General features: G+C 43.1%; 1 protein-coding gene across 1 annotated transcript in view; it reads right to left on the reverse strand.

Annotated features, from left to right (window-relative positions):
• SLC38A1 (solute carrier family 38 member 1) overlaps nucleotides 1-20,241 on the reverse strand; it is a 65,342-nt gene that overhangs the window by 22,523 nt on the left and 22,578 nt on the right. The window contains exons 4-5 of the mRNA XM_032492668.1: nucleotides 18,082-18,157; nucleotides 17,672-17,787 (exon numbers count right to left, since the gene is read on the reverse strand). Coding sequence (XP_032348559.1) covers nucleotides 17,672-17,787; nucleotides 18,082-18,157 — 192 coding nt within the window. The remainder of the gene's footprint in view (nucleotides 1-17,671; nucleotides 17,788-18,081; nucleotides 18,158-20,241) is intronic.

The following is a 20,241-nucleotide window of genomic DNA, read 5'->3' on the forward strand; positions in this document are numbered from 1 at the left end:
AAGAACACAGACTCTGACCTCACCCTGCAGAGGGGCAAAGGCTTATTTACATGTGACGTGGTTGATCCTGTTCATTGAGAGTATCCAAATATTGGAACCCGTGAGTCACATCCTCCTTAAAATCCTCAATAAAGACCTTCTACCAAGTAACGAACTGCCCATTAGAATGTAACTCCGGGAATTCAAGTCCTTAATATAATTCTAAGCTCTCTGGGATCATTTCAGTTGAGGTTACTTTAAAACAACTTTACCGAAGAAAGCTTTTGTAGTCTACGGTGTACTTTCTGTTACAACTGAATGAGAAAGTTCAAGAATGGGGGTGGGGTGCTGAGGGAAAGGCTTGCAGTGACCCTCAGGTCAGTGGCCATGTGACTTGGGGCACTTACCCAATTTCTCCCACCCCTAGACTCCTCACCTAGCACGTAAAGCCACATGGTGTCTAGGGTTCTTTTCATCTAATTACTCTGGCTACGTTTGAATCTACACATTGGACCCCTGAGATAATTCACTTTTTTTTTTTTTTTATTTTTTGCACTTGGTTCCTCTTAAAAGAATAAGCACCGCTTTTAACTGACGGGAAAATTGTGACAATCAAGCCTAACGAACGAAAAGACCTTTTCGAATGACAAACTCCTGTTTTGGTTTTTGTACATCTGGCTCATTATCAAACTTTTCTCAAGAAAAAGTACAGTCAAAACGATGTGGGAGATGACACAGATTATTTCTGAATCATTTGGTTAAAACAGACATAATCATTGAAAACTAAAGCCTATTGATTACAAAGAGAAAAAAGGTTCTGGTCCCCAAGATGAAACCGCTCATTTCCTGATGCAGGGAAACACAGCCCGAGAACAATGCATTCCTGCCACAGAGCGCGTGCTGGAGTTATGAAGGCAATTATTTCCCCCCCCCCGCAAGTGCTGTTGAATGATGCTCGGCACCCGGTGCAATGCTCTTGGCTTGGGCTCCTTCCCAGCCCTCCCCCGGCCCCGCACACCTGTGGAACCACTGCTCAGAGGTCCCCTCCTCCGTGCCTTCCCCACCCCCAGGGGGAAAGATAGCTTCTTCCACTTCCTCCTGCCTCACGGCATTTGGTTTCTCATTTTATTTGTCCTAAGTGCAAGGTAACTAAGGGGAGAGGAACAAGGGAGCACAGAATGACTGACTGCAGAGCAGATGCACCGCCCAAGATTGGCCAGAGAAACATAAAAGAGGGACGGAGCTGGGCAGGGGTACAACAAACACTGGGAGAAAGAACAGAAAACCTAACGCCTGGGGTGCAGGTCCCACTGACCAGCTAATAAAGGGGAACTGGGGTTAAGATATGACTGTAAGGAAGTGTACTCAGTTATATATCAACTGAACCCCGAGTAGGAGGATGAGTAAGAGGATAAGTCCCTTATTGTCTCTTCTGGTAGAGGGACATGAAACACTGAGGGCAAGCGGTGCTTAACCCACCCAGGAGTTTTGAGATACGTAACGGAACATGATTTGATGTGCTCTGCCAGAGAACGAGGTACAGGACACAAGTGTGGTATGATTCTTCTTTCATCTCGTAAGACGTAAAGTATTTATGTTGAAGCAGCAAGCCTGGAGTGTCACTAGGGCTTCACTCAGGTTGACTAAGAACCCTACGGGGCAACTTCTACACGTGCATGGGACAGGCCAGAGGGTATTTCTGTGTGGCACAGAAGAGCCTGGGCGTCCCAACTGGGGACAGAACGGAAGCAATCTGTAGGGTGAACCACGTGCTGCTCCGCAGTGACCATGTCCCCTGTTGAATCGGTTCTCCTGGGACTGATCTGGGGAGGAGAGGCCGTGTTACCACAGGGCCCCAGGCTAATGAGTAAAGAGTGTGACTTTTCAAAACTTGCAGAAGGAAGAATTACTAACATCCGCCTACAGGTTAACCAAAGGCCCTAAGCCTGGGAGAACGGGGTACTTCTTGCAAAAGAAACATTCTAAGGAGCATCTGTTCCCCCAGCTCGGAGCCCCGGGGACTGCATGTCTCTGAATGTGGCTGCCTCTCACCCGCTTTGCTGGGTTGGATTTCTTTGTAGAAGATGCCCCGCTGGCCCGTGGCCCTCAGCAAAAGGGAAAAGATTTCTTCATAAACTCACAGCACCTCATTTTCTTTTCCAAGTGGGAGAAAAGTGTTTATCAGAGAAGAATTTAGCAGGGAGGCTCACCTATCTTCTGCCCCAGACTTAACAGAATGATCCTCCCATGGTGATGACAAGCCCTTTGCTTCCATGTCAGGGAGACCTCACGCTGTACCCCCAACCAAAGGACCCGTTGAGTCTGACAGTCAACCCCTGAAGAGGCTTTTCTCCATCCCTCCCAACATATGGACCCTCCCTTCCAAGACTGAAAACAATGGTATTTTTCTATCAGGTCACTAAGAAGCAAACTCTGAATGTAAAATTCTCAGACTGCTTTTTAACCTGTAACAGATTCTAGCTCTAATAGGATTAAAATTCAGAAAAGTTCATCTCTCTATTTAGATTTTTTGGAAAGAAGCAATAAGTTATCCAATTGGTTATAATAAATGCTGGAATAGTTTAAGAGGATCCACTTGAAGCTGGAGGAATGACTAGAGAATGTAATGACTTATTAGAAAATTTCTTCTATTTTGAGCATGATTGTGACCCGATTTGTCCAATTAGATATTCGTATACAGAGTTTGTTTTCCTGTGCTAAGAGGAACAGAAGTGATTCTTTAAAAAAAGAAAAATTTTTTTAATTGCAGTCTAGTTGATTTACAATGTCGTGGTAGTTTCCGGTGTCCAGCACAGAGATTCAGTTATACATACATATATATTCTTTTTCTGCATTTTCATTATAGGTTATTACAAGCTATTGAATACAGTTCCCTGTGGTACACAGTCAGACCGTTTTGTTTATCTATTTTGCATACGGTAGTTTGTAGAGAAGCGACTCATGTTTTCATTTCATCTGGGTATCATGTAAGTTTTCACATCACTAACCATTGACCACAAGTTTGAAGGTGGCTGGGGCATAAGGTGCTTGCTGGAAAAGGCACATTTCAATGGGAACCAAACCTCAGCATGAGGCAACTGAATTGTCAAGGTATTGATATTTCAGACTTATGTTCTGCCTTGAAGAGAAGGGGGTCTAGAACAGATAACAGGGAACAGAGAACAGGGCCCTGGGGGAGCAGCAGCAGGAGAGGTAGTCTTGTGAAGAATGCGGTCAGGGATTTTGAGGACCCTCGTGTCAGAGACACTTTGAAGAAATGTGGTGCAGGGAAATCCTGGTAAATTTCGGGCCCCGTGAGAAGAAAGAGGCTTGTTAGGAAACAGAATTCTAGGCTCCTGGATGTGGGGGAGACCTTTAGAGACTACCCTGTCCAGCTTTTCACCGGGGACAGTGCCAACACAACCTTGTGCCAACAAACATCAGGTCTGCAAAGTGTCTTCTGACAGGGGACACACATGCAGCCCGTCCTGTTTCTGGAAAGTGCTGTGCACTGGAACTGAGGCAGAGCTGAAACTACTGCTGCTATTTCTATCCTGGGTTCTTATTTCACCCTCTGGACCTACATGAATCTATGTGAAATCTAAACCCCTCTTCCACCTCGAAGTCCATCTGATGGTGCTCATTTTAAGACTGTGCTCTTTGACTCAGACATCTCCAGGACTTTCTGCTGTTCATCCTGTGACGGTGTGTTCAGGCTGTTTACATCTCAGTCGTGGTCCAGTCTCTCAGTCATCCTTTCTAACAGCTGTGTGCCAAGGAGAGCACAATGCTCTCACATTAGTTGGGATCCAAACAGTGCAAAGCACAGCGAGATGACTAATTTGAGTTGGACATCCTGCTTCTTTTAAGGCAGCCTGGTTTGGTTTTCATTTGTATGGAAGCATGTCACACTTTGCATTGTTATTGAGGTTCTGGGAGTGGTTATTGGGCCAATCTTCCGGGTTCTGTCCTGTGTACTTTTTTTTTTTAAGTCAAGTGCAAGGCTCTGCACTTACTTCCATTGCCTTTTCTCTTGTGATATCTTTTAAAATTGTTGATCCTTTTGACTTATGTACCACCTACCCCATCCAGCTCCCTTAACTTGTCTACCTTCATCCACATCTAACTCTAAATGGAACAAGACCATGTGGAAAATGGCCCATCATCCAGTCAGCTACTCCAGCCAGACACCTGGAAGTCATCCTTGACCTCTCATCCACTCTCTCATCCTTCATATCGAATTTTATTCTCACTGCCTCCAAAATAGATCCCAAATCTATATGCTTCTTTTCGCCATCTCCACGGCCACTACTCTAATCCGAGGCTCTACCACCTTTAATTTCTGGGCAACTGTGATAGTCTCCGCCTGTCTACCTTTTCTTGCCCCCTCTGATCCAGCAGCCAGAGGAAATGTTTTATTTTATTGCTTGGTTATGTTTCTCCTTCCCCAGACTGTAGGACAGGTCATGATGGTTTCGTTCACAGTCCTAGCCTGTCCTATTTCCCTACTTACATACAATACCAAACAGCACGGAGCAGACTCTTAATTAAGAAGGAGTGAATTTACAAATATTAGAATCTCATTCCTGAGTCATGTGAGATTCTGCCAAATATCTTGCTAAAATCAAGGTACACTCTGCCCAGGCCAGTCCTGTGACTTATCAGTTCACACTCTTATCTCAGAAGATAAAGTTAGTTTAGCATGACTATTTAGGAAAAACCTTATTTGCCCCCACAGAGCCGTATCTTCTGCAGTAATTGCACATAAATAAGCTATTTGATCATTTGCTCTAGAACATCGCTTGGGACCTACTTTTTATCATTTTTGAAAGCCAGGATGAAATTTGCCCATTTCCAGTCCTCTGATAAAACTCCACTACTTCTTAAACACTCCTAGATATTTCTTACTCTATTTGTTGCAAGAAAACGTTGACTCCTGCCTTAAACAATGAACATCTAAATGTCTGTCTTAAAAACATTCATCTGAGTGTCTCTGCTTCTCACGACCGACCGCTGAACTGGCGCCACCACACCATCTGCAGGTGGGGTCCCAGGCAGGGTTAAGCGCGATTACCTGTGGCAGGGACCCCCGCCGCCCTCCGCGCAATTACCTGTGGCAGGGACCCCCGCTGCCCTCAGTGTGATTATCTGTGACAAGGACCCCCGCCGCCCCGCGCCAGGTGAGACTGAACTGCGGCGAAGCACTTACAGCTGAGCCATGACCATTCCTCGGCCCCAGCCCAGGTCTCAGTGGGAAAGTGAGTCCCGTCAGCTTCCTTTGGTCGACTTCCTAGGGCATTAGGGCATGACTTCCTTCACCAGGATATATATTTTTAAATTACTTTCAACTCCACACCCTCCCCCCCACTGCTATGTCTCTCCTTCCAAAAGGGACCTGAGGCTCACCACACTGTATTCGCCTTCCTCTTCTACACCTGGTTAAAAGCATAAAGCTTGACCATCCTCACGATTAGAACAGTCCACATAAAAACTCCCCTGCTGGATAAAAAGCGGTCTTCATTACTGGTTTGGCTTCTATCTAACATCATCTCCCACCAGCCACAGCCCCTCACTCCCAAACTCACAGACAGAGATGCTGGTCGAGGTAGAATATTGACAAGGAAATTTAAAACTCCAGGACAAGGGAATTGGACAAACTGGGGGAAACATTCTGTTTTCTGGCCAATCATCCTACTCCAGTCCCTCCCCCGTGGTGCTGGCCTCCCCCCGCCTCCTACATTTCCAGGCTGTCTCCACCCCCTACACGCTCCTCCCCAACTTTGTGATTCATCTCATATCTCCACTAACTACCCACCCCCTTCTATCCCATCCCCAACTCTTCCTAAGAGAAATCAATGAAGTGAACCAAGAGTATAAAGGACTGCTGAAGAGAGGAGAGGGCCAGCTGGGGATGAAGGAAGCGCTGGCGGACCCACTGAGGATGGGTCTGAAGTGTTTTCCATCTGCTTGGTGAGAGCTGAGATTCAGGGCTTTTCCCGGCTCGTGCGACGGAGTGCCAGTGGAGAAAGGGCATCTCAGGTGCGGGAAAAGGAGGGGTTTAAGTGAAGGATCGTGACCTCTAGGCTGGACAGGGAAGGAAAGCACAGCCCAGAGGTCCTCAGTGACATGCAAGGACAGGCACAGTGTGAGTCTCCACGGTGGGAGCCTTGGAGGGAAGGAGAGGACGTGTGGTCAGAAGCAGGGGGTCTGGAGGGGACGCGCGGAGCTGGTGGTGCAATGTGGCTCCTGGACCAGGAAGGCAATGCCAGCGGGAGAGGCTTAAGTGCACAGGAAAGGAAACACAGAGGAAGTTCATTTAACGAGACCGTAGATGGAAGAAGACACGTCCAAAAATTAGGAGAGAGGGACAAGTTGTTCTGGGTCTCTAACTCCTGTGAAAATGGTAAATACTTCGACAAATTCAAAATTATCTTTTACATGCAAATGTACTTCCGAGAGCTTTAATTTACTCTAATGAGAATTCAATATAATTAATAAAATGGTTGAGCACTACTAATAATAAATTTAGGGGCATTCACTGTATCAGGCCCACACTAAGCACTTTCTACAACACGTCCCGTATGAGTAGTAAGCAGTATTACCACCTACTTTACAGATAAGGAAACTGAAGTTCAGAGAAGGTTGAGTATTTTGTCCAAAGTCACAAAGCTAGCATCATCGGAGCCCTCAAACCCTGGTAAGCCTGCCTCCTTACCCATCCAAGGGCCTTACCCACCATGCTCTCTTGTCTGCCAAAGTCAAATGTTCACAGAAGAAAGATAGTACAAAAAGCAGGACCCAAAAAACTTAAAGAGTAAAATTCATCAAAATGTTAACAGAGCTTGTTTTTAACAGTACGGCTTTGGGTGATTTCTTTATATTTATTTTGTGCGTCTTCAGAATCATCTTTAATGATTATCTTATCTTTACAAGAATAGTATTAAAATAAAAAATATAAGAAGCCTTTCAAATGATAGTATTATTATTCCAAGCCCTTTTTTGGTGGGGGATTGTATTTGTTTATTCATATAGTCCCTATTTCATTTAAGGAGCTCATGACGTGCTTATGGAAAGGAGCAGAAACATATAATCATTCAGCCCCAAAGTGGACTTCCTAGTCCCTAAATCCTGATTACACTTTAACATTTTGGGGGGTCAGAGGACCAGCACCCCAGGATCTGGTAGCATGCGATTCTTCATAATACTTATAAACTGAACTCGAGAATGAAAGGGGTGGTTTTTAAAGGCTGGGCAGGGAACAGGTGGGGACCATTGATTTGTACAATTCCCTTTCTTTCCTAGTAGGTCAATCTAACTTCTTTGGTGCAAAGCTTCTCACTGTTGGTTAGGTGTTTTGTTTTGTCTTAAAAAAGAATTACGCATCGCTGATGACCAAATCAAGTAACGTCTACTATAATCCTAAAGAGAAAGAAGTGTTCAAAAGAGGCCCGCAGATAGAAATCGAATGCCTCAGTCTAGCTGATGCTTTGCGAAGTTAAGAAAGCTGGGAGGAAGTCTGAGTTAAATAAGGAAGATGCACGAGTGTGAAGGCAAGTCATGTGTCACCCCCACTTCCTGTTTTTGCCTACAGTCGTTGGTAGAGGGCTGTGGGTTTTGTGGGCGTGCCATTTATAACTCTTAGACATGGCCGTCTTCCTCTTCTTCCATTCCACAAGGATAACTGGTTTCCCTTCTCCTCAAACCTACATTGTTACCTTCCAAAACGATGCCCCCTTTATCATACTCTAAAGATGGAACTCCCAAGTGAAGAGTTTCACGTAACCATTAAATAAAGGAGTGTGCCTGACATGGTGGGTATTTTGGACTCTCCTTCCAGTAGGAATGATGGATTATGGGCTCCATTCACATAGTCCAACTCCGTTTCCATGGTAACAACACACATTTAAGGAGCGATGGGAGAGTTAAGAGGGAGATATCATTGTTGCCCTCCATCCCACCGCCAACTGGTGTCATCCTGGGCAAGGTACTTAGCCTCTGTGAATCTCAGTTTCTTTATCTGTAAAACGGGGATGATAAACAGGGTTGTCATAAAGATTCCATGGAACAGTGTATACGTTTTAACCCTTCAAAAAAGTAGAAGCCATTCTCAGCTAGCAAGCTATACAAACAGAAGCCACAGGTGGCTTGGGTCCGTAGGCTGTAATTTGCAGACCCTGATATGGATGTAGACCACTGATACCATGTAACTGATGTAAGGTGAAGCCCGTGGCCACAGAACAAAGCAAAACTAACTGGCTCACACACGGGCAGTTTTCCAATCTACAAAACCAACCATTACTCTGTGAGTAATAAAAGTTCAAGCTAATCTTGAAACCCCAAGTTTCTGGGCTATACGGACCTGCTGTGCTGATCCACATCGGCCCTGCTGTAGCCCAGAAGAGCAAAGAGGACAGGCGTTCTATGCAATACTGCCGTGGACAGCACTGTTAAAACCTTAGACAGTTCAGTTAGGTTGCCTCTTGCAGGCTAAGGAAAACACAGTGCTCTAAAACGGAGGTCATGTTGTTGTCCTTGGGTAGCATCAGATGCAACAGCACAGGCAGGACTTCGTACACACACACACACACACACACACTCCTACTTCTCTGGGAAGTGCACTACTCGACTTCTTGGAACCCCTAATCAGGCACATCGCAGATGAGTCATCAGCTAAGCGTAACTCTTCAACTCTTAAAAACAGTGGGTGGGACTCCTCTGCCACACTTGCCAACTCTTTCTGTTTACAAAACAGGCAGTCGGTTTTAGCACCACCCGGACCACTCTCCTATTTCCCCATTTCTGAAAAGCTTCTCAAGCCAATGAATTTCAATGGAGTTCAGTGGCACCGCCGCTGTCCTTTCTACATGCACTCCCAATGCTGGCAAGGCCGACTGTCCCGTCCTCCCCTGCCACTATTATGATTCCCAAACAAGAGACTCTGATGCCAGTGAGCTTTGCTGCCAGCTGAGGGACAACAATTCGCTCTTCAAATCATTTCTAAGGAACGGTGACTGTAACTCAAAGAATTCTGAAAACAAGTAACTGATTGAAGAGATGGAAGATGAGTGTGCCTCTCCCCAGCGACCTCCAAGGACCATCGGAAGAGCAGCGTTCCCTACTGACTTCCTCTTCATTGCCCCGTTTGGATATCACAAAATCCAATTTGGTCTTTCCTTAGGAGGCAAAGAACTGCCGGCTTGGGAGCTCACAGAGAAGACGACTTAACATTTACCAGGAATGACTGGATAAATATCACACAGACCATCTTTGTTATCACTAAGAGCAAAATTATCATCCGAGTGGGTGTGATTCAAACTTTCTGGAATATATATATAAAGTAATAAAGCAGTGACAGTTCCAGAACACGCAGGGTATTTGCAAAGGTACACTGCGATCTCATTCCAACTTGGTAGAATTTGCTGAAAAAGGTTTAGAGACCCCAGAGAGCTATGCTGAGGCAGTTCTTGAAGACTGTGACCCTCCTGACAGAAGGAGAAGCCCATTTTTGTGACATCTGGTGACATGATAGTAATGATCAAATACCTATAGTACATGAACCGGAATTCAGGCAGTGTGTTGATGGGTCTGTTGCTATAATTCCATTTCTGTCTACTCCTTTTGTAGGCTCAGCTGTAAAACACTGAATATAGAGAGAAGGCACCTGGTGGTCTGAGGTCTGATCTTGGTTTACAGAGTTCCTCATTTTTTAGATTCACCCTTAACTGGCATGGCTTTTTACTGACTTGTTTGTAAACACTGTAATTATCGACACTACAATGCTGCATCTTTTCGGTGGAAAAATGATAAATGGTCCACAAAGGTAAAAAGACAGAGAGAGAGAGATGACTTCACCTACAACTGGAGCAAACAGTCCTCCACAAAGTGAAGGTAATTGCTGTAAACTGACAATGACAACTTCTGTCCTTTTTGCTAAGAACAATTGAACAACAAGTGCCCTTTTTAACAAAGTGATGCTGACCTTGTACAGAATTTCCTAACAGTCTCCAACAGTTCTGAATTTCCAAATGAAGGAGGCACTCCCAGGAAAGTAACCAATGGGTAGTGAGCCCCTCGCTAACTTGATAATTTTCATTACATCTTCACAGCCTATTTAAAATTTGAGGGTGAACCAAACCTCACGGCTGACTTGTTTCCCTTAGATAAGTCTGCAAAATTATAAGAGCCACAGTTTGCCCTAAAGCCTTGTAAGAATATGTAAGACTATGGCTAATTTTCACATATTTATTCATTCATTTCGGGGGAACAACTGAGAATGAGCTATATGCAAGCACTGATCTATATTTGTGGAGATAGGGCACAAGGAAGATTTAGACTTAAATCCTGCCCTTGTAGGGTAGGGAACGGAAAATATACGCCTAAATGACGGAAGGACTGCTTTTATTAGAACGATAAAGATGACACTGAAAAGAGAAGGGAGATCTCCCTTCCACGCCGGAGGATGGGAGAAATGTTTCTGGAGATGGCATCTGACCTGGGTCTTCCGGGACCACCAGGATTCAGAAGCACAGGGAAGGCATGGTGGGGAGGTGTGTGGAAAGGCCAAGGAGCCAGCACGGTGCAGGTGGCCCCTGCAGAAAAGAGTGGGGAGAGGAGGCTGACGCAGAGGCAATCTGAAGGGAGATGAAGTGAAAATCCAGTTTGGAACAGGTGGCACTGCATCCATCACTCATTCTAGTTCTTGTGGTCTAAATAGCGACACCAAAAATATTTTTTTTCTCATGTTTTCTGGAGAAAAAGGAAAAAGTCTTATTGCAGTGGTTTTAAGTTCGCAAAAAAACCAAAAAATAAAAAACCAATTTTATCCACTAGTTTCTTCCCCTGAATGCACATGGTAAAAAAGATACTTTAAAGAGTATGAAGTGTCCACTCCCACCCCACCCCCAGATCCTGTGTCACTCTCCAGAAGTGGCCACTGGCAACAATTTTCTTGTGTGCCTTCCCCAAACAGCCTGTGCAATACGTGCACATGTGCACAACCTCCCCCTGTGCTCGTTTCCACCCAGTACTCAGTCTGTTCTTCCGTAGTAATATTCCTGGGGATGTTTCCCGTACACCAGTACATATAAAACTATTTTACTCTTTTAAATTGTCTAAAATTCTATTTTATGCAACTTCTGTGGTTACTTAACCATTTCCCTAATAACGGCCTTGGTATTACTTGACTTTGCTATGACTTAGTTTTTAATTCTTTTAAAAAAAAAAAAGTTTTTCCTTCCAGTTTTATTGGGATAGAACTGACATACAGCACTGTATGGGGGTGGAGGGAGGGACTAGATTTTATTTATTTATTTAATGGAGGTCCTGGGGATTGAACCCAGGACCTCTGCTTGCCAGGCGCACACTCTACCACTGAGCTACACCCGACCCCTACTTGGTTTTTATTTCTTAATTACAAAAAGTTTAGTTAAATCCTTGAAAGGAATTAAGTTCAAGGGCAGTGGGAAATCTTAAACAGCACATGCGGCAAAGTCAGGCACAGATGTGACAAATATGAAGCAGCTTAGAAGGTTTACTGGTTTTACAATATGCGTTATATTGTATTTGCTGTGACCAGGAACTTGACCACCCCCGATATAAAATTCGGTACAGTTGATATTACAGAAAAGTCTTTTCATTACAATAAAGGTGATGGTTCTTGGTGGAAAGAGTAGTAGCATAATTGAGGAATACTGACTGATTTGAAAGGTGATTTTAAAGAGCTAAAGTATTAACTTGCAAGTATCCACTGATAAGAATAACATTTCTCTCATGATATACGTTAATAATGCAAGTTTGGCCTCTGAAGGCATCACTAAAAGGCAGGGTAAGTGTTTTAGATCACTCAGCTTCTAGAGTCTAGAAATCCTGGATGGAACCCTGGCTCCCCTACTTTCTAAGTCGTTACTAAGACTCAGTTACTTCATCTGTAAAATGGGGCTAATATTTTACAACACCAGTGGTGCTGGTGGGGATTAGATGAGATAATATGCTGTGTATAGTTACATTTTAATAAATGTTAACCACCATTTAGTAACCACGGAATTAATACTTGAACATTATTTAGTAACTGTCCAAGTTATACTTTGATGGTTAACAAATTAAATGTTAACCATTATTTAGTAACTATCTAATTAGTACTTTAACTTTGTTAAACAGTGACTAAGGACCAGGCACTACTGGTACCTTCTCCATCTCTCTCTCACACACACACACTCACACACACACACCACACACACACTCACTCATTAACTTCTCATAGCAAGCACCCCATAGGATTGGTGCTAACTAGTAAATGTCTTTTTGCATGCCACTTTCAAAGTACGCTTTTAGATACATTATCTTTTTTAGTCTCACAACCACTACCCAGGTGAGACAGAAAATGGAAAACACTCCCTAAAAAGCCTGGAATTATAATCAACCAAAATAAAACTTAAACCATTTTAAACAGATTGTTTACAAACTCAGTGTTCATGATAAACGATGATCTCTCTCTGAGCTCCCAGAAGCGTCATGAATTAATTCTCCTTTTTCATGGTTTTAAACTTGAAGGTTACATGACTAAAATAATAATAATATGTAATAATAACACATGCCAAGACATTACAGAAAACTGTAACGCACTTACTACTTTGATTCTATGTAGGGTAATATACCTCTCATTTACCTAGCACTGCGAGAAGATGACACGTTCTTTAGAGAGTCATTTTCCATTAAATGTATGCCCGTAACAGAAATCCTTAGAAAATGTAACTTTCCTGTTTTGGGCAGAGGTCGGGGAGATGGTCATGTGAAATAACAAGCAATATAAAAACCACCATTCTTCCACGCTAATATTTACTCTTAATGTATTCTTTTGCTATGATGGAGTTACGGGAAAGCTGTGTAAAAAGAGTGGGGCTAGGAAAGGGAGACACACTGGGAGATTTTTTCAGTATCCACTGCCTTTTCCTCGGGTCTCACTGTTAGGAAAACTCAGTTCAACAGGTGCATTTTACCCCGAGCGCCTTGTGCCCCAGCACATCCCCAAACTGCTGTTCGGAGAACAGCCCCATTTCATTTCCAACAGAACAACTGTAAACTGAGACGCCCATGACCATACTTCCTGTTCCTCTGAATGTAGGATGACATAAAACCTAAGAGCATCCCTACAATAAATAGGGCAGAATTCAAGGAATCTAACCGAATCAGGTATGTGTTAAACAGGAATGACAGCCATTATGGTTTGGTCCAGAACATGAGCCCCAAACCCATCCAAGAAAAAGAAATCCCGCCAGCAAGTTTCCAGATGACCGCAGGGAAGAGCTCGGCACCCAGCCTCGGGGAGACACGGCGGAGCCTTCCCAGCTGCTTTTCTAAAGAAGCCTGGCCAGGCTTGGACTCCTTGTCCATGTTGGCCAATATGAGTCTGGAACAGGGCCCTGTACCAGACGAAATGGCTCCCTCCTGCCAACTGCTTCTTGGCTTCGAGCAGCTGTGCAAGCAGCTGGCTTTACCACACAGAGCGAGCCCTTGTTCTGAGTAGGAGAGTGAGTTCCACACTGTGTGAAAAACTCCTAAGTCTGGGTCTCTCTATACAACCACCTCTGTGAGCTTTTTAACCTGAAGATCTGGTGTGTTCGGCTTGCTATTCCTGCGTCTTACAAAGAACCAAACACTCTAGGATAGTTTTATCCTGGGGAAACCTCCCTGCAACTCTAAAAGTCAAGTTTACCCAATTCTTTGCTTCAGTCGGAAACTGATGAGCCAGGAGATACGAGATCAAGTATCCCAGAACCAGTATAATTAAAAATAAACCAAATTCCAGGAGTGCTAGATGGAACACTAGAACTTACTCCTGCTCCCCTGGCTCCGATAATCCAGTAAAGAGATTTTTTTTTTTTAAGGCATTAAACGGCTAGAATAATAACATGAGAGGAGAGAAAATAAGAAAATGTCAGAAGCTGGAAAGGAGAGGGAGCTGCACCTTAAATTGGCAGCAAGACAGCCAAGACCAATCCAATTTACACCACAGGACTCCCCAGAGGCCCTGATGGCACGACTGGAAGTGGGGAACAGTGGAGGGGGCAGGGGAAATAAAGAAGCTCTGCTGAACTTCTTTCAAGAAATAGCTCAATTCTCCAGATCAGGAACCTACTCTGGAAAGCTCCCATCCTAGCAAAAGAGACTTAAATGTACAGAAAAGCTATTCTCTGGAAACTAAAATAGAGGTCTCTGGGTGAGGGACTCCGCACAACTTGTCGGGGCAGGTGTACCGTACTGAAATCTGGGGTTATTCACCCCAACCCTTTTCCCCAACCTGGTCCCCAAAAGGCAGCAGCAATGCCCAGACCCTACAGGCAGGTGACCCGAAGAGCCTCTCTGGGTGACCTGAACGGCCAAGGAGAAACGGACACCGCTGGTTCCCCAAGGGAAGGGCCACTGACAGCGCGTCTAGTGAAGCCATTTCCAACAAGCCCCACTCACACGCACCGGGCTCAGATCAGCCTTGTGCCCCTTCACCCCGCACAGTTCTTGAATACAGCAGGCACAGAGGGACCACCTGACATCTGAGGAAAGACTTTACAATGAAAGAGTCCAAAACAAACAGAAAAATCAGCTTGCACCACGGGGGTGCAATCAGCAGAAATCAGATTATGGGAAACTGTCTGGGACAAATGGCCCCAGTTCCTTCAACATACAAATTGCACTGAAAATAAGAGAAAGAAATGAGGGAACCTACAGAGTAAAAGGGACTTAAACTGCATATCAACCAACTGCCCTATACTGACTTCATTTGAGGATTGATTTGAACAATCCAGTTGTTTTTTAGGAAATCTTTTTCTGTGTTTCTGCCCAGTTCAGTTGTTTTTTAAAAAATGAGATAATCAGAGCCATGTAAACATTGTTTGGATATTTGATGATATTAAGGAGCTGTGGTCAGTTTGCGGGGTAAGACATATTCTGGTTGTGTTTTAACAGTCCTTTTATACTAGAAAAGTACACTGAAATATTTATGAATGAAACAATGTGATGTCTGGGATTTGCTGCTAGGCAGTCTGGGTGAGGGGCTGGCTGAAAAAGCCTGGTCACAAGATGAAGGGAGCCTGGGGATCTTTTACATTCTCTGCTTGATGTCTGAAATTTTCCATAACAGAGGAAAAACTACCATTTGAATCCTCAGAGAAAAGAGTGAAATCATTAAACAGAAACAAAATAATATAAAAAGGAAACATTCAAAGAAGGTTTAAAAGCTCCTGTAAATAAAAAAATAAGAATAACAGAAACACATTCAGTAAAGACTTGGGGAAAACTGATGGCATATCCCAGAAAGTACAGTGAAAAATTATAGCAATGAAAGAAAAGAATACAAAGTTACAGGGCTCGTCCAGTTGGTCCAATATCTTGGTAACAGTTCCAGGAAGAGAGAAAAGAGAAAGAGGAGGAAGGAATTCATCAACACAACAATGTAAGAAATGTCCCAGAACTGAAGACCATGAATTTCTAAAAGAAAAGATGTACCAGGCACACAGCAAGACACATCACTGTGAGACAGAACATCGGGAACAAAGAGATTTGGCAAGTTTCCAGGAAAAAAGCAAAATTAAAACAAAAACCCTGCCCATATACAACAGATCAGGAATCAGAAGCATTCTCACCAGAGAAAAAGCTAGAAGGCAATGGAGCAATGCCTTCAGAGCTCTGGAGGAAAATTACTGACAATATAGAGTTTTATATCCAAATTACCAATCAAAGATGAAGGCAGGGTAAAAAACATTTTTTTCAGAGATGAAGGCATCAAAATTTTATTCCTATTTAATCTTTCTCAGCAACAAAAGCAAGGAGGTAAATCCAGAAAGAGGGAGAAACGGAATACAGGGAACAAGGGATCCAGCGGAGAAGAGGTGAAGGGAATTCTCAGGATGGTGACAAAGAGATTCCCAAATAAAAGTTTCCCCTCCATGCCTCAGTTCCCTTATCTGTGAAACTGGGAACTAACAATAGTACCCACCTCCTAGACTTGTAAGGATTCAGCCTAAAACAGACTAGTTCCTGGTATAAAGTTAGAGCTAGAAGAGTTGTTACCATCATCAAAGAATTGACTCCTTCTGCTATATAAACTTAAAATGACTTGATATATGACAATAACTAAAAAGAAAGAAGTCAACATAAAACACATGACTGAAATGAACATATTTCCAGCTTTGGAATGACTGAATATAGTCACAGACCCATAGGGTTTTGGAGGTTAGCAGGGTTCTGAGATTTTCCTAGTGCAATTTCCTTGTTTCAAAGAATAGGGAAGTGAAGCTCAGAGTAACTAACTTGCCGGACCACACAGCCATTTAGAAGAGGAGTTGGGATCAGCTGTCAGGTGTTTCATGTCAATGCACTGAAAATCACAAGTGTGGCTACACAATCTCCATCTGTGGTATCCCCACAGGGTCAGAGTTTCACACGTACAAAAAAAAAAAAATCACCACAGAAATATTTTGCCCAACTCTTGTCATTTTACCCCCAAACCTGGCACTTGGTTCAAGATATACATAAGTAGGAAGGCCACCTAGAAGGATCTAGCTAGGGCAATAGAGGAGGCTACAGTTGGGTTTATTGATTTGGTTGACAATAGGAAGACGATGTATTGAATTCACTGTCCAAACAGAGTTGCTCTGATTCTCAGAAGGACACCCTAGTGGGTTCTCACACAAAAGAAAGAAATGTTAATCCCTAGTGCTGTGGACCAATATGGCACCGCCTGGATGGGTATTTCTGATCGCTGAGTAATGGAATGGGTAGCAATGCACTTCCATCACAGTCTAAGTCTTTCTACAGGAAGGACTGGTAGCCATTTCAGTCACTGCCTCCAAGAAAACAGTGGATCCGGCAGTGAGGACTACTGAGCATGCCCAGTGAAGAACAGGACTGCCGTCAGGGGCGGAAAGGCAAGATTCCGGGAGAAGAGAATTTCCTCCTCGCCTCATCAGGCAAAGCACCACTGATACCGCTTTGAAGTCTGAGAGGGGAGTCGGGCTGGGTGGGAATTTCCCTGGTATAAATCCTATGATCTGTCTTCATCTCGTTCCAACTGAAATTAAGCCCTTTGTACATTGCCAGGATGTCTCCTTCAACAGTTTGAGATGAACTTACTTCAAAAGAAAATTGCCCCTTTTCTTTTCATTGAATCTCAGAGGGAATGTACACACTAATTTTTCATCTTTAAAGTACTGAAAACTTCTATGCTTCTTGAACACGTCTTATCAACAAATTTGCAGTCACCTTTGGATATACTACGTGTCCCACAGCAATCCACATACCAACGTGGTGACTGCTTGAACTAAACACCTCTTGATATTTTCACTATCTAGCTAAGATTTAAAGTGACAAGAGTCCAAAAAAACCAAAAAAAAAAAAAAAAAAAAACAAAACCCAAAAGTTGATTTTTAATATTTTATCCTTTTCACAAATGCTTATTTTGGTATTTTTGATGAATAAAAAGATTTTCTCCTTCCACTTTCTTACAAACATCAGGTGCTGCTTGGAAAACCATCCAAACAAACAATATAAAAGTATGTACTGGTAACTTAGCAAAGTTAATCAAATGTAAAAAGTAATAATAAGAACTATTTAGAAATATTTCCAATTTCTTCTGTGGAGCAACAGAAACATACAGAAAATACAGTTTTAAAATGGAAAGGACTGCAGTGTCAACACTCACAGGAAAAGCAGGATCCCGGTGTTTGCCAGGGCGAAGGCGAGTCCCAAAATCCCGCTGCCCATGATGGCATTGCTGAGGTTAAAAACAGACATGCCTAAGGAGGTGGTGCCTGGAATCTGAGCAGAGACAAACATTCACAATAAGCAAAACAGTCCTCAAGAAAGACCATCACGCCAAAGTCTTTAAAGAACTATCGGGAACCAACATGGAAATAAAATTCAAGGAATCCTTTCTTAGTGGTCTAGTTATCTATCTTTTTTAATGGGTTTCAGGAGAAAGTACGTAGGCTCCGGGGAACAGCCTGGTGAAGAAACAGCTATGCTTCTGGTACTAGGCTGGATGAATTAAAAACATCTGTCCCAATTTATGCAATTAAAAAAATAAGCACCCTTTATTATAATGACACTTACATATTCATCACATTTCTTTTTCTCCAAATGGCTGTTGGTGAGACTTCTTCTACTTTCCCGATCAGAAATAAACTTGCTGTAAAGAGATGTAAGATCATTTAATTTCATGATAATGATTTGAAGCTTAATGTCATGACTGACTTATTACTTAACAAAACATCGCGCATGAAAAGTTATCAGTTACCTAAGAGTTTAACAGCCCGATTCAACCGCCCTCTCCTTCCCTTGTTTTTGTTTTTGTTTTTCGTTTTGGTTTTTTTGCTAGTATTAGTTGTCCACATTCTTGTTTTACCAAATAAACTAAAAGCACTCCAAGGGTAGAAACATCGCCTCATTCCTTTTTATATCCCTCACTCTACTATGCACAAAGCAATGCAAATAGCAGGTGCTCATCTTGAGATGAAACGAAAAAAAAAACCTAAGTCAAAAAGAGCTATACATTTTGAGTCATTTTAAAATTAGTAAGTTAAAATCCTATCAACAACGCAAGTTAACTTTCATATTGTTTTTTTCTAACAGAAAATTAAATGATGTCAACAATACTATAAAGCTGGCATTTAAAAGAATACTGGAGGCAGCATCCCTTCTGAGCTCACATTCCTGGAGTACAAAGTTATTAAATAGGAATTCCCTCTCCCCTGCGAAAAAGAAAACAACTCTTTCCCCATCAAACATTCCTTCAGCAATTGCAGTACGCAAGTCACTAGACCAGGCAATGAGGGGGACATGGGGACGCGTGATGAGTGATGGAGTCACCAGCCTACAGGAGTTTAGACTAGGAAATTATGGTGGGGGAGGCAGGGCATATGGTCCATGATTAAGGGCAGAGCTAGGGCTTAAAGCAAGCATGGGATTCAGAACTTCAGTTCAAATCCTCACTAGCTCTGAGGGCCCAAGTTCGCTACCTCAGTTTCCTCATCTGTGAAATGGGAATGACACCATTACATTATCTTGCAATGTTATTGGGAGAATTAAACGAGTGCACATGTGAAACATCAGTATAGCTCCAGGCACAGAGCAAGAGCAATGGGAACGATCCAGACAGGCTGAATGGAGTAGAGTATGTACAAAATATACAGAAGGGGGAATTCAGAATGCTTTAAGAACTGTCAGATATACTTAGGGTTAACATCCGAATTTCTAATTAAAAAAAAATTCCCGTTTAAAAAAAGCACACAACACTGTAAATCAACTATACTTCAACAAAAAGATTAAGAACAAAACAGAAACAAGTGCTACTGTCAAAAAAAAGTCCATTCACAGGCAAACTGCTGCAAGTCCCAGGAAGACACGTTAGGGATGCTTTTTGGCTCTTCCGGAAATTTCATTATCTCGTTTCAGCAAGAACTAATCACAGTGAATTTTTCACTAATAAACGTAAAGCCACTTGAATGAGACAAAGAAGCATGTATCTTTAAACTATACACTGCATCTTCAGATGCTTTTTGGAATGAAGCTGTATTTCACAATAAACCATGTTTTAAATGAAAGATAATATATATCATCAATGTTGGTTTTTAGGTATCTACCTTTTTCATCTTTAAGTCTAGCTTCTCCCTGGCTTTGCTTCCTCAGGGTGGCCTTATTTTGCTAGGATAAACCAAAGACAGGCACCATTCACACTATGAACTTCCCCTGAGACCACCGCTCAGTGTTTATTTCCTTCAGCATCTGCCTTTGCCGAGAACCTGTCCAGTGACCGTCAGAGATGAAAAGAAGTGAGGAAAACTTTGGTCTCCTGAAACGCAGGAGCTGACGTTCCAGCCGAGAGACCAGAGCAGCTAACACCAGAATAGGAATGTCAGGTCGTGCAAACCGGAGATGAGATAAAGAATCCGGAGGAGGAAAAACCCGGGGGCGGGGGTGGGCATTAGTCAGAGGAATCATTAAAAGACAGAGTCCTGAGAAACAGCTCTGCGGGTTCTTAGCAAGGGAACCACATAATGAACGCAAGGTCTTTGGAGACCCTTCTGGGAGTTCAAGAGTGTTGACTCTTCTTTTGCGCTTCACATTTTATTTCTTATTTTTTTTTGGTGGGGCAGGAGTTGGGGGGGTGTTATTTATTTATTTATTTAAATGGAGGCACTGGAGATCGAACCCAGGACCTCATGCATGCTAAGTGTGCACTCTACCACTGAGCTACGCCCTCCCCACCCTGCC

This window comes from Camelus ferus, chromosome 12, assembly GCF_009834535.1.
Source record: "Camelus ferus isolate YT-003-E chromosome 12, BCGSAC_Cfer_1.0, whole genome shotgun sequence".
NCBI lineage: Eukaryota > Metazoa > Chordata > Mammalia > Artiodactyla > Camelidae > Camelus > Camelus ferus.